The sequence below is a fragment of the Cervus canadensis genome, chromosome 25 (assembly GCF_019320065.1).
Source record: "Cervus canadensis isolate Bull #8, Minnesota chromosome 25, ASM1932006v1, whole genome shotgun sequence".
Lineage (NCBI taxonomy): Eukaryota > Metazoa > Chordata > Mammalia > Artiodactyla > Cervidae > Cervus > Cervus canadensis.
Window position 1 is genome coordinate 34,324,952 of NC_057410.1, and position 14,066 is coordinate 34,339,017.

The following is a 14,066-nucleotide window of genomic DNA, read 5'->3' on the forward strand; positions in this document are numbered from 1 at the left end:
GATTGCCGGGAGAAATATCAATCACCTCAGATATGCAGATGACACCACCCTTATGGCAGAAAGTGAAGAAGAACTAAAGAGCCTCTTGATGAAAGTGAAAGAGGAGAGTGAAAAAGTTGGCTTAAAGCTCAACATTCAGAAAACTAAGATCATGGCATCTGGTCCCATCACTTCATGGCAAATAGATGGGGAAACAGTGGAAACAGTGGCTGATTTTATTTTTGGGAGCTCCAAAATCACTGCAGATGGTGACTGCAGCTGTGAAATTAAAAAATGCTTGCTCCTTGGAAGAAAAGTTATGACCAACCTAGATAGCATATTAAAAAGTAGAGACATTACTTTGCCAACAAAGATTCGTCTAGTCAAGGCTATGGTTTTTTCCAGTAGTCATATATGGATGTGAGAGTTGGACTATAAAGAAAGCTGAATGCCAAAGAATTGATGTTTTTGAACTGTGTGGTGTTGGAGAAGACTCTTAAGGGTCCTTTGGATTGCAAGGAGATGCAACCAGTCCATCCTAAAGGAAATCAGTCCTGAATATTCATTGGAAGGACTGATGCTGAAGCTGAAACTCCAATACTTTGGCCACCTGATGTAAAGAACTGACTCATTGGAAAAGACCCTGATGCTGGGAAAGGTTGAAGGCGGGAGGAGAAGGAGACGGCAGAGGATGAGATGGTTGGATGGCATCACTGATTCAATCAATGGACATGAGTTTGAGTAAAGTCTGGGAGTTGGTGATGGACAGGGAGGCCTGGCATGCTGCAGTCCATGTGGTTGCAAAGAGTCGGACGCAACTGAGCGACTGAACTGAACTTTCTCTTTCTTTTCTAACATTTCTATTTAATATACTCACATTGGTCTTTCAGCTGGGTTCTGGTCAGAATCAAGCAAGATTTATAGTTGCAAACAATTTTTTAGAGAAAATTGAAATTGTCCCTTTACTTAGAAAATGTGTGTGTGTTCTTCAAGACAGATAAAAGGAGAAGCACCTTTAAGGTATGTACGTTCAGATTCTCTTCCGGAACCTGAAAGTCTCGTGGTTTATTATTATATATATTATATAAATTATCTTTCAGTTTATACCTTACAGGGGGATATTTCCACTTCTGGGAAATACATAATATTAAGGATCCCACAGGACTTAGGGGGATGGGAAGAACAAATCGCCCTCCAGATACCACTCAGGATCTGTGATGACTGACTTCCTGTAGGTTTGTTACTGTGCCCCAAACTCTTCTAGGCCATTTCTGATGGACTAATTTATTATTAAATTGAAGGACTTTTTAAAAAAAATTTATTAGTTAATAGTAAAGCATAGCTCAGGCCCTGAATACGCTATAGTACTCAAGACTGTCTAATAACTCAGTTATGTGATGCAAGTCCAATAGGACCTGGGCAGTTGGTGCACTGGGACATGCCCTGAAATGGAATTAAAAAGGCACATGCGAAAGGAAGAAGTAACATGTAGATTCAAAATAAAGCTAGTGGAGCAATAAGAAAAACTATTTAGCAAAACTGTAAATAAGGGGAAACAACCGTGACAACAAAAGGATTATAGAAAACTCACTGCAGTATTATACGCCCCAATGTGAAGACAAAACTTTGATTGCAACATAAAGAAATGATTTATGTTTAAGTAGTTGTTAAAACAGAAAGAAATTTTTTTTTATTTATACTCATGCCAGAAAAACACGGTTAAATTTCATTCCAGTTCTGTGAAACATTAGTATCATTGACACAATTTCAGCACTATGATTTTTGCCAACCAAACCTCAGAAATATCTTAAAAAATATACAAATATTCCCAACTTCAGTGCTTATTGGGCCTTTTGTCATATAGATGGGTGATGTAGAAACTGGCATTAAGTTATACACAATGATAGAAATATTATATAATATGGAAGGAATGTAGTACTTTTCTTAATCTATAAATTCCCTAAAAGACCTGAATTATCTGCAATGAGAAAGCAGAGAAAATGCTGGGGCATGCAGAATCCCAAAGAACTGTTTTTAATAAGGAAATATATATCCTTGCAACTTGAGAGATGAGAAGACAATTCTAGGTAAGCTTTTTTTTTGTTATATTCAGAAAACTGAATTCAAACTGAATTATATTTATTTAAAGATCATGTTGAAATGACTTTATTTTCAATTTTGTGAGTTAAGCCACATGATTCAATATCCCAACTAAGTGAAACTAATATAAACATTCAACCCTTTTTAATGTAGAATGGTAAGTGCTGTGTTGACATGAAGGCCATGTATTAGAGCTCTTTTACTGTCTGGGTCAGGAATCCCCAGTGTTTTTTAATATGTTTATCCCCCAAATGTACTTTGAATCCACTGGTTATTCTGAGTGCTTTAAACAGAAAGTGCCCTAGAGCACATTTTCTTCATGAAGAAAGACTCATCCATGTAATTAATCCTATCTACTCCTTTATGTTGCTGGATTTATCTTTAAATGGAAATTTGCCTTACTTCCCTTAACCTTTTCTATAATTTTTTTTGCATATAAAGAGTTTTCTTTTTAAAAAAAATTTTATTAAAGTATAAATGATATATAGTGTTGTGTTAGCTTCTACTACACAGCAAAGTGACTGTCATATACATGTATATATTCTTTTTCATATTCTTTTCCATTTTGGTTTGTCACAACATTTTGAATATAGTTCCCTGTGCTATACAGTAAGACATTATTATTTATCCATCCCATATATAACAGTTTGCTTCTGTTAATCCCAAACTCCCAAACCTTCCCACCTGTACCACCCCTTGGCAACCACAAATCTGTTCTCTATATCTGTGAGTTTATTTTTGTTTTGCAGTTATGTTCATTTGTGTCATATTTTAAATTACAGATGTAAGTGATATCATATGGTATTTGTCTTCCTCTTTCTGACTTAACTTCAGTTGGTATGATCATCTCAAGTTCCATCCATGTTGCAGCAAGTGGCATTATTTCATTCTTTTTATGGTTGAGTAATGTTCCGCTTTAGTTGTATCTGACTCTTTGCAACCCCTTGGACTGTAGCCCACTAGGCTCCTCTGTCCGTGAAATTCACCAGGCAAGAATACTGGAGTGGGTTGCCATTTCCCTTCTCCAGGAAATCTTCCAACCCAGGGATTGAACCCAGCTTGCCTGCATTTCAGGCAGATTCTTTACCATCTGAGCCACCAGGGAAGCCCCATATATATATATATATACATGTATATATATATATATATGAGTGCATGTGTCTTTTTGAATTATGGTTTTGCCTGAGTATATGCCAGGAGTGGGATTGTTGGATCATATGGCAATGCCATTAGCTCTTTGAGGAACCTCCATGCTGTTTTCCATGGTGACTGCACCAAATTACATTTCCACCAGCAGTAATAGAGAGTTTCCTTTTCTTGACAACTTCTCCAGCATTTGCCCCAACCCCTTCTTGATCTGTTCTTTTTCTCTGAAAACTCATGACCAAGGAGGAAGAAATATCATAAAAAAAAATAAGTCCATGTTACTTGTTGTGAAATTGATTGGAATTAAATTACCAGCATTCCTTTACAATTGGAGATATAAAATCACCATAGATTAAAGGCCCGCACAGAGCCAATGACTATTTGATATGTCACAAAAACAGAGTGGAGGAAATTTAGTTTTTCAATTTGGTCAAAACCTAATGATATCAAAATATTTATAAATTGTCATATCATTTTTGTGCTTGCTGGTTATTTTACATACACAAATATCGCCCTTGCTTAGCCAATATAAGTAATTTGTATGACTTGTTTGTTTTTTTCCTCTCTTCCTTGAAAAACACCAAGAACAAAATACTGCAAGAGCTCTTACAAACAGAAGAAAGCAAAAAGTGTACTGTCGAGGGCTACTTTATGTGAGGGAAATTCTTAGCTATGTTTTTTACTATTTAGGTTTCACAGTAAGTTAACAGAAGTAACGTACAGATTTTATTTTTCTATTTGTTCTTTCAATAACAAGCATTGCCAGCAATTCTAAACTGGCTCCCAAGAAAAGTTTTCCAAAATACAGCTATTGTCTATCTTTCTTCTGTTGAAATCTAGCCCTTTCCTTTTATCCTTCTTATATTTTTCGGTGGATGATGCGAAGTCGAAATATAAACCCTTGAAATTTTATGGATTGAATCTGAACATATCAGAGCTCATTTCTATCAGCCGCACCTGCCTTTGCCTTTCCTAGATGGACATGTCCACATAGACATCAAAAAACAGGAAGGAAAAAAAGCCTGTGGCAAATACAAAGGGATTTTTCCTGCGGTATTAAGTATACCCAAAGATTACAGACATGTTGAAATTCATAAAATACATGTGAAAAGCAACTGATGAAAGGAACTTGAAAGAATCAGAATTTTTGAAATAACTTATTCTGCAAGGTCATTATTGAATTTAAAGAGAGAGGAGGTAAATTTGGTGGGAAGTAGCAGGTTGAAGGACACCTCCAGTCCACGTTGAACTTTTGGCAAGCTCTACTCCAGCTCACACTGGTCACTGCGCTATTTCTTGAACATGCCCAAACACGCTACCGCTTTGGATTTTTTGTCATTTGCTATTCTCCATATCTGGAAAATTCTCCCAGATAGTCACAGAGTCCACTCCATCAGTTTACTTAGATGTCTGTTCAAATGCTACCTCATTAGAGATAAATTTTCTATCCTCTTATTTAAACAGCACATTCCTATCAACCTCTAACTTTCTTTGTTGCTGTTTTTTTTTCTGCATTGCATTTATCTCTACTTAATATATAATCTGTTCTCTGCTGTATCCCCAAGGCCTACAACAGTGCCTGGAACTCTATAGGGCTTAATGTATATGTGTTGAATAGAGAAATAATTTAAACAATCTTTTCTATCATCCAGGGAAGTCTTGTCAATGAACCTCAAATATCATGATACCTGTTGAGTAAGTCATTAGATTAAATAGAAGAGGGTGGATTTTGAAGGATTTTTGACCCAGGTCTTAAAAAACTCTCCCTGCCCCAATTTTTTTGAAGATTTCTCTCTTCAAAATGGCAGTGGTATCTTCCTGCTTTTTATATAGTTCATTCTTACTGCATAATCCAAAAAGATTTCTGATTTAGAGGATTCTGATGAATTGTCTATAGTGTATTTCATTAGGTGCTAATGATGTGTCCTGATATTCTTATTACAATTTTCACTTTGTTTCACAGCATAGTGTTTGGGGATTTATTGTGCTTTAATGAGCATCTCACAGCAGCTGTGCTATCCAGGAGTCCATCTGCTTGATGCAGGTTTTGACGGATCAACTTTATATTGGTATTCTGATCTTCCTGACACATTTGGTTGTAGGTGACACCAGTTGCCATTTTTGCAGGGCCTCCCAGTGGTTATGGCCTCCCTGGAGTCACCTACATAGCATAATGAAGACTAACAGTGACCAATCTAGAAAGTAAGTCTTAGCAGCTTTATTGACCTCTTGCTGCGTATTCATATCAAGAGAATATGTTCTGGGTCCTAAAGTACAACTTATGGTAGAAAGTTTTCACAAAATTTTAAATGAACTGGATCTTTCCTCACTCGTTAGCCCTTTCATAAGTCCTCCTAGTCCACACCTATTCCAGCACCATGATAAAACAAAAGCGTGGTTTATAGAAAAATAAATTGATAAGTTGAATTTCATTAAAATTAAAAACATCTACTCTGGCCTTGTCTAGTGGTCCGGTAGTTAAGAATCTGCTTGCCAGTGCAAGGGACACAGGTTCAATTCCTGGTCCAGGAAGATTCCACATGACCCTGGGCAACTCTGCCTGTGTGTCACAACTGCTAAAGCCTCCGCACCCGAGAATCTGTGCTCAGTAACAAGAGAAGCCGTCAAAATGAGAAGGCTTCACACCGCAACAGGAGAGGAGCCCCCACTATAGACAAAGCCCATGGTCAGCAATGAAGACAAGCACAGCCAACAAATAAATAATATATAATTTAAAAAAATTTTCTCTTCATGAGAAATCATTGTTAAGGGAATAAAAATGCAAGTCACATTCTGGGAGAAAAAGTTTGCACAACATATATATATATAAATATATATATATGCATGTAATATACATATATTTATGCAGGTAATACATATGATTTATGATATTTGATAAAGGCTATGTCTTCAGAATATAAAGGGTACTTACAATGGAATAATAATGAAAATGAACAACACAACTAGAACATTTGAATAAGTAGTTCAGTAAAGGATACATGCTGATGATGAATTTTGGAAGTACAAATTAATGAGATACTACAATGAGCTAACACTATGTATCTATTAGGATGGTTAAATAAAACAGACCTACTGTACAAAGTGTTGGCAACATTGCTGGGGAATTAGAACTGTCATGTATTCCTGGGAAGAAAGTGAAATGGTACAAACAGTTTGGAAAATAGTTTGGCTTTTCTTAAACAATTAAACATAAACTCAGCTGCTTTCCTCCTATTTATTTATTCAAGAGAAATAAAAGCATATGTTTTTACAAAAACTTTTATGTGAATGTTAATTATTAGCCCAATTCATAATAGTTAAAAAACTGGAAACAATTCAAATGTTCATCAGTAACTGAGTGGATAAATAATCTGTACATTTATAAAATAAAATATTGGTTAGTCACTAATAAAAAGGAATTTATCCTACTACATGGATGTAAATGTTAGTTAGCAAAATATATTGAGTAAAAGCAGCTATGTAAAATAGGACATAGTGTAGGGTTCTATCCAATCTAGCAAATGAAAATTAATGTATAGTAGTAGAAAGCTGGTAAGTGGCTGCCTGCTATGGCAGGAAGGTGAGGAGGAGCAAGAGTGAGGAATTACAAAGGGGCAAAAAGAAGCTTTTAGAAGTGACAGTTTCATTCAACATGTCTGTTGTGGCGATGTCCTCCTGGAGATGAATACAGATATAGATATAAATATAGAAATATGTGTAATTGTTTTATGTCAGCTATGTCTCAATGATTCTTTAAAAAGAAAAAAAACCACACAAAGCAGTATAAAGGCCATCATCAGTCTTTAGCTCCCGACCACTGCATCGGTATCACTGACTAGACGGATAGGTTGGCATCGGGTCAAGGGCTCACTGTGACTTTACCAGCTGTGGGTGGAGTGTGGAGATGTGGGATCCATATGTTGTCATCCTGAAGACTTCTCTTTAAGCAAGTTGCCTTAGGTTGAAGGGTTGCAGGCATTCTCAGACTTGGTCTGTTTTTTCTAATGTAAAAGAAAACGCAAATGTCACCAAGAAAAGACAGAAAATTAGTGAGTTAGGCTTAAAACATTTCTTACCGCTCATTGCCCCTCAGGCTGGTTTGCAGGTCCAGTCTGGTTGTGATATCGTTACACTTTTTTAATGTTTCCATTTATCCTGGTAATTTCAAATATCACAATCCACATTCCAAAAAAGTAGATATTGCTGAGACTTTGAACTTTAGTTTGAAATGTAATCCTACACTCTACCAGCCATCTTATTTTACCACAACAATTGACAGCCCTTTAAGGCTATCATATTGAATTAATGTTCAAGGAAGTTTACAATTACTCACTAGGAATAAAGCACAAACCTTCTTTTTCGTGTTGGTCAGCAAAGAGATGCCAGTGTTTTGTCGCTAATGAATTATTAGATTTCATCTTTGCCTCACACATTTTGATTTTCCTTAAAAAGGCTACTCAAGCAAATAATTATATACTTAATATCCCTAGACAGTTGGTGGACAGATTCTAAGAAGGCATTAAGATAATTGCAAAATAGAAGCATAAGAGTTGAGAAAATCACAAAGTAGGTATTGTACATTATTCTTTTCATACATATTCATCAAACATTTCCTGTGTGTTGGGCATCATAGCGGAGCCCGATGAACAAGAGTGAGGAAAAAAGTGATTGGCTTTTTGCCCTTAAATAGCTTATAGTACAGGACATGCATTCAATTAGATGTGTAGTTTACTCCAAACTCAAGCTTCTAGTTCTTCATTCCTCATTTCCACCCAAATTATCTTAATTCAGTAAATTCACACGTACATTACTGAGGTTATGGAACAGCTCAGAGAGAGAGGATTTTGGTATAAGATCTTCTGAGAAGGTAAGCCTTTCTCCTCATCTCCCTCCTCTTCGTTCCTCCTCTTCTTCCATCTTTTTCTCTTTGCTTTTCTCTCCCACTTCCTTTACCATTTTCAGTGTTTAATTCTGAAATAATTTCAGATGCCTCCTGAATTTTCAAAATTAGTACAAAGAATTCCCTTATGCCCCAACCCAGATTTCTTTTTATCACCATTTCTTGTACTCACTCTCTGTCCCCCCAACGCACCATGGCTATGGCTATGGATACAGATATTGTTCTTGCTTAGTTGCCGAGTCATATCTGACTTTTCTGCGACCCCACCGACTGTAGCCCGCCAGACTCCTCTGTCCATAGGATTCCCCCGGCAAGAATATTGCAGTGAGTTGCCATTTCCTTCTCCAGGGGATCTTCCCAACCCAGGGATCGAGCTGACATCTCCTGCATTGGCAAGCAGATTCTTTACCACTGAGCCACCAGGGAAGCCCTGGGTAAAGATATAAGTGTTGATAATAATATACCTGTATCTAAAATTTTTTCTGAAATATTTCAAGCAAGTTGTAGACGTGATACCCTGTACATCTAAATATATTAGTATATATTTTCTGCTATGTAATCACATCTCATGAATATAATCAAGAAACTAACAAGTCCATCATATACATATATATATGTATGAATATTATTTGCCCATAAAAATGAGGAAATCCTACTATTTGCAACAACACAGATGGACTTAAAGGCATTATGCTAAGTGAAATGTCAGAAAAAAGACAAATACTGTATCATCTCACTTGTACATGGAATCTAATTAAAACATAGAAAAAGAGATTAGATTTGTTGGTATCAGAGGAGAGGGAAACAAGGCCTTAGAGAAAGAGAATTAAAAGGTACAAACTTCCAGTTTTAAGATAAATAAGTCCTAGAGATGTAACAAATGACATGATGCCTATCATTAGCACTGCTGTGTGATATTTACGTGTGGAAGTTTGTAAGAGAGTAGATACCGAAAGTTCTCATCACAAGGAGAATTTTTTTCTTTTTTTATTGCATCTATATGAGATGATAGAGGCTACCTAAATCTATGGTGATAATTATTTCACAATACGTGTAAATCAAACCATCATGCCTTAAACATATACAGTCATTTATGTCAATTGTTTCTCAGTAAAACTTAAAAAATTTTTAAAGAAACTGAAGTACTAGTGTCTAATCTGTGAAACATTCAGATTCCGCTATCTGTACTACTACTGTTTTTAACCAATCCAGGATGACATGTAGTATATTGTTATCATGTTTCTTTTTCTTCCTTCAATCTGGAACAGATCCTCATTTTGTTAAATTTTGTGTATGAATGGTTTTGTTGGTTTGCTTTTTGACTTTCATGACAAATAGTTTTGAGGAATACAAGGCAGGTACTTTGTAAAATGTCCCTCTGTTTGAGTTTGTCTGATGTTTCCTTAATTAGATTTAGGTCGTGCATTTTGGGAAAGAACACCATAGGGATGCTGTGTCTTTCTCAATGCACCATGATATATACCCTTACTATGATAGTGACCCTGGGTGCACAGTTAAAGAATCCACCTGCTTGTGCAGGAGACACAGGAGACACAAGAAATGGGGGTTCCATTCCCAGATTGGGAAGATCCCTGGGAGGGAAATGGCAACCCACTCCAGCATTCTTGCCCAGAGAACTCCATGGACAGAGGAGCCTCGTAGGCTGTAGTTCATGCGGTTGCAAGGAGTTGGACATAACTGAGCGCACACACACCACACACAATTTAACTTTGTCCACTTGATAAATGTGGTACCTGCAATTTTCTTCAATGTAAAGTTACCACTTCCCCTATTGTCATTAATAAGTATCTTGTTGAGAGTTACTTTGAGATTATATCATCATCCTGCTACAAACCCATTGATCTTTTTATTAGATTTGATTATTATTGGGGTACTAAGCTGGTTTCCAAATAGTGATTTATATACTTCTGTAGTTCCTTCCACCTTGATTAATAGAAATTCTACTGTAAGGAAGAGCTATCCTTTCTCCCCTGGTAAACTTCTTTTCTGAGCCCTCCTCATCTGTTAATCCATATATTAATACATCCATCTGTTTAGTCATTTTTAATCCACCCATTGCATCATTCTGGGTAGTACCAAAAAGCTCCATGCACGCGTGCTCTGTCGCTTCAGTTGTGTCTGACTTTTTGCGACCCTATGGACTGTAGCCCGCCAGGCGCCTCTGTCCATGGGATTCTCCAGGCAAGAAAGAATATTGGAGTGGCTGCCATGCTCTCCTCCAGGGGATCATCCGCACCCAGGTCTCCTGCATTTTCCGTATCACAGGTCAATTCTTTACCGCTTAGCCACTGGGGAAGGCCCAAAAATCCCATGGTACAGACCTATTTCATTTTTCTCACCTAATTGAATTTTCACAGAAAACTCACAATGATGATCCTACTCAAAATATCATTTCCCTAAGGATAACTAAGGTTTTAAAAAATTACTATTTTTTTCATGGGATTACGTCAGAAAACAGGATAAAGTCCATTCTTAAAACTCTGTTGGAGGCTCATCCATAAGTGAGAGATTCATACTTTCCAAAATGACCTCATGTCATCAAATGAATCCAAATCTATTAAGGAACATGAATTTAGGTTGTCTGCAGTCCTCTCCTAGTCTCCTTGTCAAAAATAATCCCTGATTGGATTTTAGGCTAAAACTGTAAGTCCTGACTATTGTAAATTTGCTATTTTTCTCAGATTGAGTGTCTAACAAGTCCTATGCTTTACATTTGCTCAAAAGATTAAGACTTCTTACATCCTCTCATGACATTTGTGACATCTGCCCATTAAACTTCCCAAATTTGGGATATTAGTGACACTACTCCATTATATTGCCAAGGTACAGGATGGAACTCAAGTGATTACAAATGAAATCAATTAAGTCAATTTAACTTAAGTGCATGGCCATACATTTCAGAAATTTGTGTGCTAATAAGCTTTTATTTGAAACTATAGAAGATGTATATTTTTTCATATGTTTAAATACAAAAATTATGGGAAAATATAGCCAGAGATGTCATTTATACAGTGCCCAATATGTATCCCCAGGGCCTTAAATGTAACATTTGAAAGTCTAATAAAACCCTACAAAGTCCATGTTGATGTCTCAATTTTTAAAATCTGCAGCAGGGGTTTTGAAAAGGCTACATAATTGAACTGAATGCAAAGCTAACAAGCAGAAGCGCTGGAATACATATCCAAGTTTGTCCTAACTGAAAAGGCCATGTTTTCTCTCGGCATTACATTGATAATATATCTGCTACCATTAATAAATATACAGAGGAATAAACTTGTAAAGTCTGTGAGATCAGCAAGAGCTGATGAGATTGCGTGGCAGAAAAATCAAATTCTCTCTTATTTTTAGATTGCAGCAGAGTACTCAAGTTGTGTTTATTTTGTTCACTTGGCTTTACTCGTTTTATTCCACTGATCTCTTTCCTTTTTCATAATATCAGCATATTTAAAGATCTCTACATATGCTCAAAAAATACATTATTTAAAAATCTTAAAATCTGAGAGATAATCATAATGATGGTACTAAGCCAAACTTTGAGCTCCCGTTTCTATAAATTGTACTCATTGAGTTGTATTTTCTGTTTTAAACAGCAGGTGGCGGTACTGGGTCATTCTAGTAAATTAAAGTCCTTAATTACAACCTGGCTGCTAATGAAAATAATATGTAATATATATTTTGGTTTCTGAACCAGTTACATCATCCTGTTAAAAATTTACTTTATAAAATAATATACCTTATGAAGTCTTATATTACTTGAAAAATATTCAGTTCAGTACACACAGTTCAGTCTCTCAGTCATGTCCGACTCTTTGCGACCCCGTGAATCGCGGCACGCCAGGCCTCCCTGTCCATCACCAACTCCCAGGGTTTACTCTAACTCATGTCCATCGAGTTGGTATGCCATCCAGCCATCTCATCCTCTGTCGTCCCCTTCTCCTCCTGCCCCCAATCCCTTCCAGCATCAGGGTCTTTTCCAATGAGTCAGCTCTTCGCACGAGGTGGCCAAAGTATTGGAGTTTCAGCTTCAGCATCAGTCCTTCCAATGAACACCCAGGAGTGATCTCCTTTAGGATGGACTGGTTGGATCTCCTTGCAGTCCAAGGGACTCTCAAGAGTCTTCTCCAACACCACAGTTCAAAAGCATCCATTTTTCGGTGCTCGGCTTTCTTCACAGTCCAACACTCACATCCATACATGACCACTGGAAAAACCATAGCCTTGACCAGACGGACCTTTGTTGGCAAAGTAATGTCTCTGCTTTTTAATATGCTATCTAGGTTGGTCATAACTTTCCTTCAAAGGAGTAAGCATCTTTTAATTTCACGGCTGCAATCACCATCTGCAGGGATTTTGGAGCCCAAAAAAATAAAGTCAGCCACTGTTTCCAATGTTTCCCCATCTATTTGCCATGAAGTGATGGGACCAGATGCCATGATCTAAGTTTTCTGAATGTTGAGCTTTAAGCCAACTTTTTCACTCTCCTCTTTCACTTTCATCAAGAGGCTTTTTAGTTCCTCTGCACTTTCTGCCATAAGGGTGGTGTCATCTGCATATCTGAGGTGATTGATATTTCTCCCGGCAATCTTGATCCCAGCTTGTGCTTATTCCAGCCCAGTGTTTCTCATGATGTACTCTGCATATAAGTTAAATAAGCAGGGTGACAATATACAGCCTTGATGTACTCCTTTTCCTATTTGGAACCAGCCTGTTGTTCCATGTCCAGTTCTAACTGTTGCTTCCTGACCTGCATACAGGTTTCTCAAGAGGCAGGTCAGGTGGTCTGGTATTCCCATCTCTTTCAGAATTTTCCACAGTTTATTATGATCCACACAGTCAAAGGCTTTGGCATAGTCAATAAAGCAGAAATAGATGTTTTTTTGGAACTCTCTTGCTTTTTCAATGATCCAGCAGATGTTGGCAATTTGACCTCTGCTTCCTCTGCCTTTTCTAAAACCAGCTTGAACATCTGGAAGTTCTCGGTTCACATATTGCTGAAGCCTGGCTTGGAGAATTTTGAGCATTACTTTACTAGAGTGTGAGATGAGTGCAATTGTGTGGTAGTTTGAGCATTCTTTGGGATTACCTTTCTTTGGGACTGGAATGAAAACTGACCTTTTTGAGTCCTATGGCCACTGCTGAGTTTTCCAAATTTGCTGGCATATTGAATGCAGGACTTCCACAGCATCGTCTTTCAGGATTTGAAATAGCTCAACTGGAATTCCATCACCTCCACTAGCTTTGTTCGTAGTGATGCTTTCTAAGGCCCACTTGACTTCACATTCCAGGATGTCTGGCTCTAGGTGAGTGATCACACCATCATGATTATCTGGGTCATGAAGATCTTTTTTGTACAATTCTTCTGTGTATTCTTGCCACCTCTTCTTAATATCTTCTGCTTCTGTTAGGTCCATAGCATTTCTATCCTTTATTGAACCCATCTTTGCATGAAATGTTCCCTTGGTATCTCTAATTTTCTTGAAGAGATCTCTAGTCTTTTCCATTCTATTGTTTTCCTCTATTTCTTTGCATTGATCGCGGAGGAAGGCTTTCTTATCTCTCCTGGCTATTCTTTGGAACTCTGCATTCAAATGGGAATATCTTCCCTTTTCTCCTTTGCTTTTTGCTTCTCTTCTTTTCACAGCTATTTGTAAGGCCTCCTCAGACAACCATTTTGCCTTTTTGCATTTCTTTTCCATGGGGTTGGTCTTGATCCCTGTCTCCTGTACAATGTCATGAGCCTCCGTCCATAGTTCATCAGGCACTCTATCAGATGTAGTCCCTTAAATTTATTTCTCACTTCCACAGTATAGTCATAAGGGATTTGATTTAGGTCATACCTGAATGGTCTAGTGGTTTTCCCTACTTTCTTCAGTTTAAGTCTGAATTTGGCAATAAGGAGTTCATGATCTGAGCCACAGTC

At 37.3% G+C, this 14,066-nt stretch overlaps 1 protein-coding gene across 5 annotated transcripts in view; it reads right to left on the reverse strand.

The window, feature by feature from the left end:
• The window catches only part of LOC122427551, a 128,980-nt gene that overhangs the window by 49,728 nt on the left and 65,186 nt on the right, over positions 1-14,066 (reverse strand). For 3 of the 5 annotated variants that reach the window (XR_006265439.1, XR_006265440.1, XM_043447103.1), the window contains one exon: positions 7,108-7,226. Coding sequence is in view for 2 of the 5 variants with exons in the window: in XM_043447103.1 (XP_043303038.1) it covers positions 7,108-7,226 (119 nt within the window). In the remaining 3 variants the exon portion in view is untranslated. Of the gene's footprint in view, positions 1-6,123; positions 7,227-8,031; positions 8,151-14,066 lie in introns of those variants that run through there. The other 2 variants (XR_006265441.1, XM_043447106.1) reach the window with 2 other exon arrangements.